The 15,070-nt window shown below is 38.4% G+C and overlaps 1 protein-coding gene across 1 annotated transcript; it reads right to left on the reverse strand.

The window, feature by feature from the left end:
• Window positions 1–457: 457 nt before the first annotated feature.
• On the reverse strand, window positions 458–13,358 carry LOC146384050 (interleukin-31 receptor subunit alpha). The gene is made up of 16 exons (XM_084935770.1): window positions 13,178–13,358; window positions 12,991–13,044; window positions 10,851–10,907; window positions 10,617–10,728; window positions 10,355–10,512; window positions 10,104–10,249; window positions 5,695–5,836; window positions 5,499–5,587; window positions 4,463–4,670; window positions 4,197–4,382; window positions 3,353–3,484; window positions 3,084–3,245; window positions 2,214–2,357; window positions 2,044–2,125; window positions 1,852–1,933; window positions 458–1,695 (listed from the first exon to the last, which is right to left on the reverse strand). Exons 1-16 carry the CDS (start codon window positions 13,257–13,259, stop codon window positions 1,225–1,227), a joined length of 2,307 nt encoding a protein of 768 aa, XP_084791896.1. The 5' UTR covers window positions 13,260–13,358; the 3' UTR covers window positions 458–1,224.
• Between the last annotated feature and the right edge of the window lie 1,712 nt (window positions 13,359–15,070).

Consider the following 15,070-nt stretch of genomic DNA (forward strand, 5'->3'; position numbering starts at 1 on the left):
ATACCAGAGGCCCAAAACCCAAGCTACTGGTAGACAATAATCAGCAGAGACTGCAAGACGAGGCTGACTAACCTGTGCACTGCTTGGTTTTATATGTGTATATATGTGTGTATACATATATGCATGTGTATATATATGTATGTATGTATATATATGTATGTATGTATATATATGTATGTATATATATATGTATGTGTATGTATGTGTATATATATGTATGTGTATATATATGTATATATATGTATGTGTATATATATATGTATGTGTATATATGTATGTATATATGTATATATATATGTATATGTATATATATATGTATATATGTATATGTATATATATATGTATATATATATATGTATATATATATGTGTATATGTGTATATATATATATGTATATATATATGTGTATATATATGTATATATATATATGTATACAATGTGTATACAATGTGTATATGTCATAACTACAACCTGAGAGACAAATACTGATATTTGGTGATTTACAAATTCAATATTCTGATATGTGCCAATATTTCACATATATTTTTGTAGTTGTCATTTGCAGTCATTTATTTACTCATTTACAGTAGAGATCAGAATTAGGTGCTTGTTGTGTTTGCAGTGTCCAAAACACCTTTGACCTTTTTTAGGTACTTTATTGAATTTTAAAGGGGAAAATCCACCTGGTGATATACTTGTTTTCAATGCAATGTTCTTATCATATCATTTAAATGGGTTATAATATTTAGAAAAAATATTTAGCACGGCTTCAGCAAAGTTACAAAAGTTATTCTAAGTTTAAATTCTGCAGGTCTCAGAAACATTTCCAGGTCATAATTTTATTATGAAATGACAGGATAATATTGTATGTTCACAGACCAACTATGCACAAAGCAGTTTCAGAGTATTCGGAGACATATTCATTGACCGTGGTAATGGTTAAGTGCACTTTTTGGGAGGATGTTTTGTCTTTTTACTCCAATTCTAACAACTGGCATGCCATTCTTTTGGTTAAGTTTTTTTACATAAATGTGATGTAAACACTGTCTTGGTAATTCTGCTGATTTTATTAGCCGAATGAATCCATGTTGTTGGTAAACTGAATTGTTGTTCTTCATAAGCCACAGCAGAAACAGTCAGGGGCAGCAGTTCTTACTTTGGCCTTTTAGACTAAGTTGTTCACGTAGTGATTTTTCCTCTTTATACTCTGCAGTTTGACCTTTATCACAAAATAGTGGACAAGTGGTCACTGTCCGAGACTGGACTGGTGCTAAATTGTCTTACATAGTCCAGTCCTGGTTTAGGATTGAATACAGTCAGGTCTGTGTCCTCTGGGTCACTTTCCATGTCTTGAGTAACGGCAGTGATGCTCTGTGGCATTACCTGCTGAAACATTTCCATCGTGGTATAGCCACTTGGAAAGGGAAAAGGAAAACTTTGTAGGTCTGTCTGCTGGGTTTCCAACAATGTGTCTGTAGTATTGTTGGGAGATATATTGCCAGTTGCATCATCTGTCTCTGTTTGGATCCAGTTACAAGTAATTCCTGGTGAATCTCCCCGTTTGTCTGAGCCACAAAGAAGCGGTAGCATTGCTGGCAATATCGTGGCAGGGGCGACAGCTTCTTTCTCAATTATATGTAGACTTTTTGTTTCCCATTCTTCAGCCTTCAGAGTATTGATTGCCTCAAGGAGTTCCTATGTGACCAAATGACACACTGATGTATTTAATTTTATACAACATATTTCATCTGATGCACTGGGACTTTAATAGCAGTCCCCTAAAATAAGTTTCAGGTTGTTTTAGGTTTCCACAACATTAAAACTGTGTGCTTTGTCACAGCTAACACTTACCAGTTCACAGGGCCTGTCTATTTTCTGCATTGTATTGCTCTTTCCAGGATTAGGTATGCTTGGCCAGAGGACAACTTTTGCTCTAAAAAGCATTAAAGGAATAGTTAAGGTAAAGCTTGTGCACAGTGGTAGACATAGCTAATTAGTGACTTTGGTGGAATCCTGTTCCAGCTATTGGTTGACAAGTTGTACCTTTTTATTATTGGTGGTCCAAATATCAGTCCAGCAGCCAAAACTGCAATGGCTGCAATAATACTAGTGAATTTAAAACTTCCTGTGCAAATAAATAAATAAAGGCACAAACAAAAAATTAGAAATGTAATTATATGTACAGTTGATGGTTGAAATATTACTTGACTGACCTTCTTGAGTCGTCGTAAAAAAGTTGGGTTCACTTCGTTTTCCTGTTCCTTTAGAGGTGAAACCTGATATCTGGACTTGGTATGTTGTGCCACTTGTAAGATCCTTTAGTTCATACTTGTTAAAATTTGGATCCACTGTAATGTCTGCAATCAAAATGATAGTTTTTGTCATGATTAGCATGTTAGCATTGACATTTCAAGCATGTTAGCATCGTCATTATGCGCATGTTAGCAGTGACATTAAAAGCATGTTAGTACTGACATTATAGCATGTTAGCATTAGCATTATGAACATGTTAGCATTGACGTTATGAACATATTAGCATTATCATTATGAGCATAGCATATTAGCAGTGTCATGGTGAACATGTTAGTGTTAGTGTTTATAGTATGTTAGTATTATCATATGAAAATATTGTCATCATGAGCATATTCACTTGCTGAAATAGCAGCAGCGGTGTTAGAATGGCTTTCCTGTCAAATGATTTTGGAGTATTTTAATATGTGAGTGGAAGACTTTTGAAAGAAATAATGTAACAGTAACATTTGATAGTAGATTATCTTAAGGTTGCTCGGCCATCTTGACAAACTAGTCCTATCCAGAGAGTTAATTAGGTTATGATGTCATAGCTACATCAAGTAGTGTATGAGGTCATTAAAATCAAGGCTAAAAACTGCAGTGTGATTACAGCATTCATTAACTTCAGGAAAACTGAGAAGAGTAAACAAAGTAGCTGACAAACAGGAAATTCAGTGAGGATAATGCATGTGCTGTAGAGCAACCAGTGGATGTGATGTCAGTGCTATTATTATATTCAACAAAATTCAGCAGTTTATGAATAAGCTTATGAGTAAGTGGAAGTGTCTTACTGTTCTCAGATTCTGTTCCCCTCAGGTGGTTCTCAGTGTAGTGGATTGTGTAACCCAGTAGGAAGCCTCTGGTGTCTTCTTCTGGGATGGATGACCACTGCAGCACCATTGAATTCTGTGTCAAATTGTAACTGCTGATGTTTGCGGGACCACTCACAGGAGCTTTAAGAATGACACGGGAAAGCAATTTCAAGAGGTCAGAGTGTTTTGTTGGTGACTTGTAATGTATGTGTGTCTGCTTGTTTTGGAGAAGAGTGCCTGTGCCTTACTGCCTTCCATGAAATAAAACTTTGTGCTTGCAAACGTTCCTTCGCTGTTGTTAAGATGCTTCATGTTGCAGGTGTCCTTATTCGGTCGCACGTGCAGACTGACGGTGTATCTCTTGTAAGGCTTCAAGGGTTCTGGATATTTGAGATATCAAATGAGTTATGATTGATCGCTGGAAGAAAACGAAATATATTTATTACATTTGCAAAGCAACTCAAGTGTTCACAAGCAAGTAGATATATATATCTTTTCAAGTTTCCACCATGTTAGTGTTTTGGAGCCAGGTTTGGGGTGCACAGACCTCTGCAATGGACTTCTGACAGGTTTGGTTTTGAAGCTGATTTAGCACTTACACAAACGCTTTTTTCAGTGTTCAAGTTCCAAGCTCTAGTATTATTTTATTTACGCATAGCTCTAATTAACAGGTATCTGCAGGCGGAGACACATACATCAATAGCCATACCAGGTATCTATGCATGTACCTAATCAGTTTTTCTAGCTCTAGAATAAGTAAATAAATACAGATTGGGACAGTACATTTTCTAACGCAGAAGCTTTAAACACAAGTCCACAAATCAGTGGACAATGTTATGGAAGTAGTTTCCACCTTTTATAAAGAAACATGCTTGAAACATTTGGGCCATAGTTGCATGCTTACAATTAACTTTAACCTAATTAAAAGCTTTCCCTAGCCATATCCAAAGTGTTTTTCCCAGCTAAATCTGACAACATGCAGTGATCTCTGCTGTCCAATATCAATCCAGTATTGTGTGTAAAATCATTTAGGCAAGTCAAATCAAATTGCATTTAAACGGTGCTGACCAAAAACTCATAATATTAACATACCTTTTAAAAGAGAGAAAGTATAGTAGTTTTTGCCTTTAAGGTAAAAGGACTTGTACGCTGTTTTAGTCTTCTCTTCCCTCCACTCCGCACAATAGCACACATATTTTTTGACAAGGAAATCTTTCCAGTAGATTTTGAAGGATATGTTATTGTGGACTGTCACATTCAGCTCATCATCTCCCATACCTGTGGATGTATACTTTGTTCAGATCTGTGGTGAAAACGACACCTTTAAGAGAGCTGTAAGGATGGAAATGAGTACTGACTGTCCATGTCTTCACGCAGGGGTATTATTTGGCTCACAGCTGGAGAGATGCTGACGTTGTTGAAAGACTGGATGCTCACACGATAAGCTGAGTAGGAGAGAATCAGTGTGATGCTGGGCTGAATGGTTTTGATCTGCTCAATTGGGGCCTCTCCTGACTCTTTCCCAATGGTCACAATGTAGCCATCATGCAGGTCTCTGGCAGAAACCTAACAATCAAAAACAGTTTATTATCAAAACAAGCAGCTATGACTAATCAGTGCATTTACATTCACCAGCTACTAGTATCGGGTTGGCCCACCCTTTGCCTTCAAAGCTACCTTAATGTTTCATGGCACAGATTCGACAAGGTGCTGGAACCACACCTCAGAGATTCTAGTCCATGTCGACATGACATCATCACACAGTTACCGCAGATTTGTTGGCTTTGCATCCCAAAGATGCTCTATTGGATTGAGGTCTGGTTTGAGATCATGTTCCAGAAACCATTAAGAGCCGAAAGCCTGCCAAGAAAATATTCCCCACCCTATTACACCACCAGCAGCCTGAAACATCTATACAAGGCAGGATGGTCCCATGCCTTCATATTGTTTACAGCAAATTGTGACATCACAGCAGAAATTGAAATTCATCAGACCAGGCAGCATTTGTCCAATCTTCTGTTGAACCTGTGTGAACTGTAGCTTCAGGTTCCTGTTTCCAGCTGACAGAAATATCACCCGGTGTCCTCTTCTGCTGCTAGCACAACTGCTTCAAGCCTCACAGAAGAGCTCTTCTGCATACCGTGGTTGTAACAACTGAGCATTTCAGTTACAGCTGCTTTACAATCTACTCAGAGAATTCTGGACATTCCCCTCTGACATCAACAAGGCATTTTATCCCAGAGAACTGCTGCTCCATGCGATTGTCATATTCGACATTTTTTGCGAGCAAACATTAAAACAGGTGTACCTAATGAAGTGGCTGCTGAGTGTTTTCTACATTCTGCTTTTTGTTTAATAGCATGTTCTCAGAAGATGTTTTTGAAGAAAAATTACCTTCCAGGTTATTGAAACAAGGCGAGAACCCTTTTCATTGGCGACGTCAGTTTCTTTAAAGTTGACGATGACCGGCTGTGATGTCACCTCTGAAAGAGCAAACTGGGTTGTTTTTTTTTTTTTTTTACTTCGAACATAAGCAGGTAATCCTTTATCCGGTTTTAGGAGAAAAACAAAGTAGAAAGCAAACACTAACCTGATGGCACAGTGTAAGCTTCACTCCATGGGCACTGTGTACATTTAGTATTGGTGATGCAGTGTATCTGTAGAGCGTAGGCCACTGAGGAGTTTAGATTCTCCACTCTGCATGTAGTTTTATTCTGGGACATTCCAGGTGACTGCAAGCAGCACAGAAATCAGTGGGTGCGTTAGGGAAGTATCCGAAATAAACATCTGTTTTGTTTTTTGTAGAGTATAGTAGAAGAAACTGGTTCAGAGCAAAAATGCAAGCCGACAAAGTCACAGAGAGCAGATCACAATGCCCTCAGAAAGATGTTAAAAACTAAAGTTTGGAAAAACAAGTACGCCTGCAGTTACAAGTAATTCAGGTAATTTGTATATTACCTGAATGAATTCCTTAATATGCCTAATGTTCACCGTGTACTTTTCAGAGTGTGAGTAAGGATTCAGGCTGAATTTAAAATGGATCATTTTCTTTAGCAGAAATTGATATAAAAGATGCTGTGATTTAAAATTAGACTGGAAGAGAAATACAATCAGAGCGAATGTTGCAAAGCAAAAATCACCCAGCTCATGGTGGTCTATTTTCTTTTCAAGCTTCTGAGACCATATTTCAGAGAAATTTGACTTTCAGTTAGACATAATCTCATCATCTGGCAACTTTAACTGTTACATGACTGAAGTGTGGGCAGTTAACGTCAGTTGGTAAGCTCTGACTCATTTCACGGAGATCTTTACGTAGACCTTTAGACGTGGGCTACTTTTTGTCTCCCTCAGATAAATGTGTCTGTCTATGAGAGTTGCTGTCTATCAATGTTTGTTTTGTTTTTTTAATCCTTTATTATGGATAATACTGCATCGGACAGGAAAGCACCAGTGTTTTGAAATCATAAAAGTCCAGCTCAGATCATGCTGCACTTTAAAGGCAAATCTAAGATTCAGCTATTTCAGATGTTGTTTACATTTCAAACCTGCTTTTGAATGCCTCTTTCACTCTAATACAGTATAGTGATGGAAAACTGTCAATGGTGAAAAGACCCGAAGAGCAAATACAAGGACAGGCATGGTGTGTGTTAGATTTTCAAAGTAGAAGAAAACAGTAGTTATGTATAAGATGTTAAAAGTAAAAAAAAAAAACCTGCCTGTCTTAGCCAGGCAGACTGCTATCTGAATGCACTGCTGTGCCATATTTGCTTTTTCAAGTCGAGCTCTATAAAATATCTGTAGGCTCCTCTGTGATTTTCTAAATTAAATTTTATCTATTTATTCATTCACTTCTGTTATGGTAAATGGCCTGTATTTGTATAGCGCTTTACTAGTCCCTAAGGACCCCAAAGCGCTTTACACATTCAGTCATCCACCCATTCACACATTGGTGATGGCAAGCTACGTTGTAGCCACAGCCACCCTGGGGCGCAGGCAAGGCTGCCGGACACTGGCGCCACTGGGCCCTCTGACCACCACCAGAAGGCAACGGGTGAAGCGTCTTGCCCAAGAACACAACGACCGAGACTGTCCAAGCCGGAGCTCGAACCGGCAACCTTCAGATTACAAGGCGCGGTCCCAACTCTTGAGCTAACTCTTATTATTATTATTTCTATCATTATTCACACTACATGTGAAATATTGCAATGTCAAAGCTGACAGGCAGGGGGGAAAAAAGACCAAACCCCCCCCACAATGGCTCATCAACTGCTGCACCTGTAAGAAGAAAACCCACAAATACAAACAACACCTCGGGATGGTTGTAGCTCAGGTGGTAGAGCGGATCAGCTACTAACCAGATTGTTGGTGGTTCGATCCCAGCTCCAGTCTGCATGCCAAATATCCTTGGGCAAGATACTAAGCTCTCCGATGCATCCATCGGAGTGTGAATGTGTATGAATGTTAGATACTTAGCACTTAAGCTTAGAAGTGCTTGTGTGATTGGGTGAATGAATTAGCTGTATAAAGCGCTTTGAGTGCTCGGACAGAGTAGAAAAGCGCTATATAAGAACCAGTCCATTTACCTGCACGAGAAAATTATGCAAAAACATCAACAGTCTTGTTGTATGTGTGTCTGTGTCATTTCTGCTGGTTGTTATATGTATACACACACACACAAAACCCATCCTCACACCACGATCCTGACTCCACCACCACTTTTCCTATGGCACAATGCAATCAGACAAGTACATTTCTTCTGGCAACCACCAAGCTCACACAAACTTGTCCATCATTGTAATGGCAAAGATGAGCAGAAACATGGCTCAATACATGGGTGGGGCCTAGAAAGGAATTGGCAGCAACTTCAGAACAAAACAGCAGCCCGTGGTTGGACAGACCAGTCACTTGAGCCTGGAAGACCAGAGTGACCATCTTGTGCACTGCCTGGATTGACTACAAGAAAGATTACGACTTACTGGCTGGAACTATACAAGACCAACAGGACCCTAAGAGCCTAAAAGGACCCTAAGAGGAATTCAGTGAACAAAGTGTGTGATTTACCAAGGAGATGCTCTGTCTCCAGTGCTGTTCAAAGTGGTTTACATCTCCAAACGTGGTTGAGTGTGTAGAAACAAGATATACTGGCAATTTAACAATATGATTCGGCAGCATGTGGAGGAACCATGCACAGACACAATAGCCTGCAATCAGCCAGTGTGGATGTGTTTGGTCACACAATAACCCTTTTCGCATGGACATTGGGAGAGAAGATTTTCATGGGCAAAACCAACATACTCAACACATACAAGGCCACAGTTGACTATAGTCGATAAAGATGCGGTTATTTTTGCTCATGAGGATTTATAGTTGTCTCTGATGTCTCTGATTTTTTTTTAGGGCATGTCCAATGTTCCCTCTAAGTTTTCATGTGTCTGAGCAAACGCACAAACTCCCTGAGCGATCCCTTGGACCAATGTGAGCAACATGGTTACATGGTTTATTAAAATAATCAAATTACAGCATTTACATTTATGTTAGACTACTTTTAACTAACTGCTTTAGCCCACTTACAATGAAAATTTAAAAAAATCTTGTTCATGACCTGTGTAGTATGTTAACACTATTGGAAGTAAAAATAACTTGAACTCCAATTTTGAAAACACAACTTTATTTATTTATTTATTATAAAGCTCTGACTTGTATTATGAGTATGAGTCTGTGGTCTGGGAGAGAGTCCTGTAACTCTCTGTCTGCAAAATACAGTATATAATGACCAATGTTGGGCAAATAATTATATAGTTACTTCTCCAAAAAAGTTACTGAGTTTTGCAAACAACAAAGTGTTTTGCAGCTGTTTACCTAAAAATGCAGCCAAGGCGTTTTTTTAAACAAACATTTCAAACTATTTACAGAACAATCAGCTGTTCTGCATCAAATTTGAAGCCACACAAATTATTTGTGCCCCTCCAAAAAATAATTTCTGTCCACTATGAGATAAAGGAGAACAACAGCCTGATACCTGCAGGCCTGACAACAGGAGATGTATCACTGCTGTAACACCTGTAACATTCAGCTGTCGCCTCATTGTTCTGACACACAACAAAACTATTGACAACACTACACACTGACTACACAAGATTTGCGCTAAATGTCGCAAATCTCTCACATCTCAAAACACCGCTGTCACTCCTAAAACTTCCCCCTTCCTAAACAACTAAATGCCACGTTGCCATATAATTTTTTGATTGGTCGACATGGTACATTTTTCCACCAATAGGAAAGGGTGGACGGGGGTTTTTTGGTTTTGTTTTTGCTCAAAAGCGGAGCGTGTTTCGATGTTTTCCTTATAAAACGCCGTTTTTACTGATTCTTGCTGCAGTATATTTTTATCATAACTCTGGTTTTACGTGGCCTATCAACACAATTTAAAAACTGGTATAAAGTCCACACGTTTTCCGTCAATTGCTCCGTCTGTCCTGCTCACATCTCCAATGGTTTTACACGTTGTCATTAACATGGCTTCACTCCACATCAGCCACGCAGCTTTGCCAGCTAAAACACCGGTGTCAGCACATAAGGACGCTGTCATAGCCTGTCAACAACGTCGATTAGCTCGGTATATACGAATCGCGTGATTGGCTGGACTATGGGATAAGGTGGCATCGTTCTAATCTCATACGGGAGCAGACAGTCACTTACTGACTAACACTGCAAAACAGAATTGTTGATTTCAATTTGAATTTTAATTCAGGTTAGATTTTTTTTGTGCGCAACGCAGATTTTTTTGTGCGCAGAGACTGTGCCAGCAGTGCGCAGCTTGAACATTGGGCATGTCTGCCTTTTGTTAACAATGACTTAAGCTGGGCAAGCTAAAGACCAGCAGCTTTCTTTTTTTTCTGATGTTTTGTGCATGCGTGTGGATAACCCTCTGGTCTTTAACAGTAGTGCTCTGCAATAATGCAAATTTTGATATCAATCGTTACCTAGTAAATAACTGACCTCATTCCATTGAAGGCTTCCCAGTGCTTTGTATCTGACAGAGTAAGACATGATATGCTTGACATCGTTTTGATCCCAGCTCACATTTATGTCCAGTTTCCCAGAGTGCCGTGTGAATTTCACATAATTTGGAGGGTCACATCGCTCTGAAACAGTCAGGAAAATTATCCCCAAAATGTCATCAATTTTTAAATTTTAAACAAAGTGCTGCTCCTTAAATTTTTATTTATTTATATATTTTTTTTACTTACGCAGGCTCTCCGGTGAACCTTGGAAAACTGCCTTGGTGCAATTTTTTGACTCACTGTTTTCAAAAATCTGAATGGTCACATTGCGGTTTTTAAAGAACTTGATCTCTTCAGGAGATTTATTGATGTTTTTATAAACTCTGCAATAGTTTCCTTTTTCTCTAGAAGAAGAAACAAGAGATGTTAATTACAAACAAGGACATTTTCATATGCATTTTTAAAACGTGTGGTTGTAAGGGAAAAAGGGAAAAACAAAACTACTTACGGTTGTATTACGAGTATATGTGTATTTTTGGATGCGTGTTTTCCAGGTTTCCACATACATCTTAATTTGGACCATGAATTTTTAGTAAAACAGTCCAAATCACGGACTCCATCTGTAAAAGAGGCAGTGCACAGTCACCATAAAGAAAGAAAGAAAAAAAACGTTTTCCTGTCTCAAATCTGATTTCAAAGATTATGGGTCACCTCAGGATGACCCAGTATGTGTTTTCTTTACCTGGGTGAAGTCCACAATGCTGGTATTTGGAAGAAATCTCGTTTACCTTGCACTTCTCTGCACATGAATATGGTATGTGACACAAAATATTTAGTAAATTCATGAGAAATTGTTACAAAAGTAGATGTTTTTAATGATACAACTTTTTACAGGACCTGTTTTCCAGCAAAATTAAAGCAGTGTAAGCTGTTATTGGTATCTACCATCACACAAAATTTGAAAATAATATCTTACAGACAGACAGACAAACAAAGACAACTAATTACAAACTCCCTCCCTTCCTTAAGTACACCTGGCTTGGGACTTTATCAGTCTCTCGATACATTGTGAAGGAATTCTGTTCCACTCTTCTTACATTGTTGTTTTAGCACATTAAGCCTTTCTTTTTCAGTCACTCTAAATTTTCTGCTGTCCTGGGGATCATCGCCCTGCTGCTGCATGACTGACGTTGGGCCAAGCTTTAGCTGTCCGACAGATCACCTTGCATTTGACTCGAGAATACTGTGCAAACCGCCAAACATCTGCTTTTATAGACGTGCTCACACTTGGTGATGATCCCCTTTCATTTCTATGGAAGCAGTAAGCAGTAGTTATGTTTTCACACATTGTTTCTCCATTTCATGTAACTTTTTTTTGTTCACCTCCAGTTGCATTTACTTCAGTTTAAGACCTGAGAGTTATACTATGAGGGAATTTCGACACAGTCTCTCTTTTCTTTGCGTCAGCTGGTTTGATAAAAGCTAAAACTTCCGTCAGATATGATGGATATGAAAATGCAGATCATTAAGTTTCTCTGATAACCCAGGCTTTCTGCTTCAGGGTCTGTACAGCTCTCATTAAAAGGGATGTTGCACATTTCATTTAACTCTTGCACCGCACAAAAAGATCACTATGAGTGGCGCCTACTCCAATCAAAGGCATCTCAGATGATGAAGATAACATGCTGGTTAAAATCTATAAAGAACACAAAAAACTATAACAGGACAATGCAATATTGGTGCAAATTAGGCAGGATGTTAAGGATGCTGAATTGTGGGATTTAGCGCATTTAGAGTGTTAAATAAACATTTAAATTCAAGTTAATCATTTTTTTGCTGAGTGCGCTCTCTACGCTGCTGTTTATTTATAATGGCTGCGCATTAGACCTCTGAAACCTTTAAGTGAGTCCATTTAAACAGTAAAGACCGTGGGGCTTCGCTTTAGTTGGTCAACAGATCTAAGTGAAATGAATTTTACAGATTACGACAGACCTTAGCAATGATCTTATAGATGTTACTGAAGCATGCGCATCTCATCTAAATATGCAAACTCCAGTGGGACTGCGACGTTTGCACTGCTGTAACTGTACAGCAGGGCTTCATGTGCGATCTTAGTAAAATACAGCTTAACAAGCTGCACGTGCAGAGAGAATTGCATTGCACTTAAAACACAAGTTGCAGATAAAACAATCAGAGATAATGTGGCACAGTTGGATGATTTCAAACCTAAACTCTGAATATAATATGCTCCAGACCAGATTACACGTTCAGCATTACCCTGATGGTAAAAAGAGAGCTGTTTTTGTGACCCAGAAAACTCTGAATCTAAGAATCAGATTTATGATTTTTTTTTTAAATTATTGTTACGTTCTGACAAGTACAACTGACAGAAGGTGCACTTTCTTTTTTTTAACATGACTGTATGATGGAAGTTCAAAACATTCTCCATGCAAGTGCTCTGATATAGTATCATTTAAAAGGGAGGATCAAGTGCGAAGTTTACATGTAGGGTGTGGGGTCCAGTACAGTAAACAGAGCCTGACATACTGCTGCTCTCTTCATTAGTGATCGTGGTGGTGTAAAGCATATTTATAAGTTGTTATTTCATCGATGAAGTGAAATACTCTGTTGGACTGAGTTGTTGTATTAGACTGAATGAAGGTTAAAATAAATGGCGTGTGACACTCTGGGTTAAATGTGCAAATGTAGGGCAAATAGTACCACCACTACGGTCCTTCACTCTTTATCTTGTGCCAAATGAGACAAATGCTCCACAAGTTCACATGAATCAGAATGCTGGAAAATTGCAGTACACACAGCGCTAACCAATATATGAACAGTAATAAGACAATGAATTATTAGAAATGTTGTGGTAAGCCTACCTGGAGTTACTTGAGAATGCATGGAGAGTGTAGCGTAGTGAATAAGAATCAGACCTTGAATGTGAACAACAGGAGTTAACACAGAGATGTTCATGGATTTAAATCCTTCCAGAAAGATTGAGCTGTACCAAGACAAGAAGTTTAACAAGTAGAAAGGCAGATTTAAAAAAAAAAAAAGGACACTTACCTAGGATGATATAATATGGATGGCTTGCACATGAAGAACATCTAGAGTCTGAAAAATCCAGCTGAACTTTACAACCAGCCATTTTGCCCGGGTCTGTCTGAAAGACTGAAACCAAGACGGTGTCTTCGTAACCTCACACCCACAGTCTTCTGCCATTCACAATCATGATTCACACAGTAGCTGCTCTCTCGAGCGTGTGTGAGAAGGAAATATTTTTGGGGAGTTTTGACACTGAGGATGGAGGGGCGGGGTCACAGTGTGTGACACAGTTCATAGGACTCATAGACTGACAAGAAACGGTAGGTCCCCTGAAGTATGCAGAAACAGCCTTGTTTGTACTTCTTCTTTCCACAAATAGAACGGTTGAGTCGAAGATGTTGTATCTGCACAAACAACAGCTTCGCTCTGAAGTGCAGGAGGCAACAGAAAGCAAGAGAAGTGACTGTGACTCAAAAGAAGAGCAGGGATGGCTTTGTGTGCTGTAAATTCAAATTCTATTCATGCTTTCAAAGAACTGTGTGTGATCTGAAAAATTACAAATCAATCCGCTAGAACTGGAAAATATGTTTTTTAAAATAAAAACTCTAAATCAGAAGTCTAGTAGAGGAACAGTTTTGAAGAAAAGACCTACACAGTCCATTAAAAGAAAATAGAAATACTGCTTTCTGCCATTTATAGCCTACAAACACAAATATTGTAATATTTTTACATCATATTTCGGTGCTGTTTTTAACCAAAACGAGTTTAAAGGGAAGTAGAAAGCAAGAATCAAAAAGGCACTTAGTGACGCACAAATTGCGTCACTAAAATAAATAAATTTTAAAAATTCACACATTTCACCTTAACTGAAATATAAAAGCGGACATTTCTTAGATAGATAACATCTTAATCATGTTTTTAAAGGAAGGAAACATGAACATGAACATGAAGGAAGAGGAAAAAAACAGCATCTTTGAAGCTCGAGTCACAAGAAATGTCACGTTCGTAATTAAAAACTGCTTCATCTTATTGTAAAAATGATCATTCATTCTGTTCACAGTTAAGCTCAAACATCTAGGTGAGGTAAACAAACGAACAACGAAAATAAAAAGACATAGGAGTAAACAAGCTAACCTTTGTGCGTTAACTGCCACATGCTCTGTGAGAGACGTGTGGTGACTCAGATCGCCCTGTTTTCCAATAATCTACAGTGCCATCAGAATTTTACCAAAACTGAATGAGTAGTCCATTTACCGTCACGCCCTCTAAGCTTCTCCAGCACGCGTTTTTAACACAGGAGGTTAATATATTGTGCTTCTGTGGTGCATCTGAAAAATGTGCTGATGTTTGAGAGTTAGGATATGATTGATGAGTCATTTATGACAGACTGATTTGTCAGCCACAGGATGGAGTCCGTTCAGGGAGTGTTTGCATGCGTAACCCAGGAGGTTCAGACTGTTAAACCTCATCATTGTTCCTCCTTGGAGCTCACACAAAAATATAAAAGCTTCAAAAAGGCAGAACAGGAAAAGCTAGAGAGCTAGAGTGCTGTTAATCTCACGCAGCCCAGTGCAGCTGGATCACAGCATTAATAGAAACCTGCTTTAGAGTGCAACTTAATACTTTTCCTGTTTTACTCTTTTTAAGTTTTTTTGTATTACACTGCTTTCTGCTTCTACTCTCTGCCCTACAGCTTGATTTTGGATGTGAATGCTGTCCTTTGTTTTCCATACTAATACTTCTTATTTTGCAGATTTTTACATTTGAATCTGCTATAATTCTATTTTACTATAGAGAAAGTTACCCAATTGTATAAGTAATTAAAATCACTTCCAGCTGCAACATTTAAGTTATAAAAACAATAATGAATATATGAATCAATAATTAGAATCAAGTCACATACTAGAATAGAAT

The sequence above is a fragment of the Perissodus microlepis genome, chromosome 7 (genome assembly GCF_051167445.1).
Source record: "Perissodus microlepis isolate ML-2025 ecotype Zambia chromosome 7, ASM5116744v1, whole genome shotgun sequence".
Classification (NCBI taxonomy): domain Eukaryota; kingdom Metazoa; phylum Chordata; class Actinopteri; order Cichliformes; family Cichlidae; genus Perissodus; species Perissodus microlepis.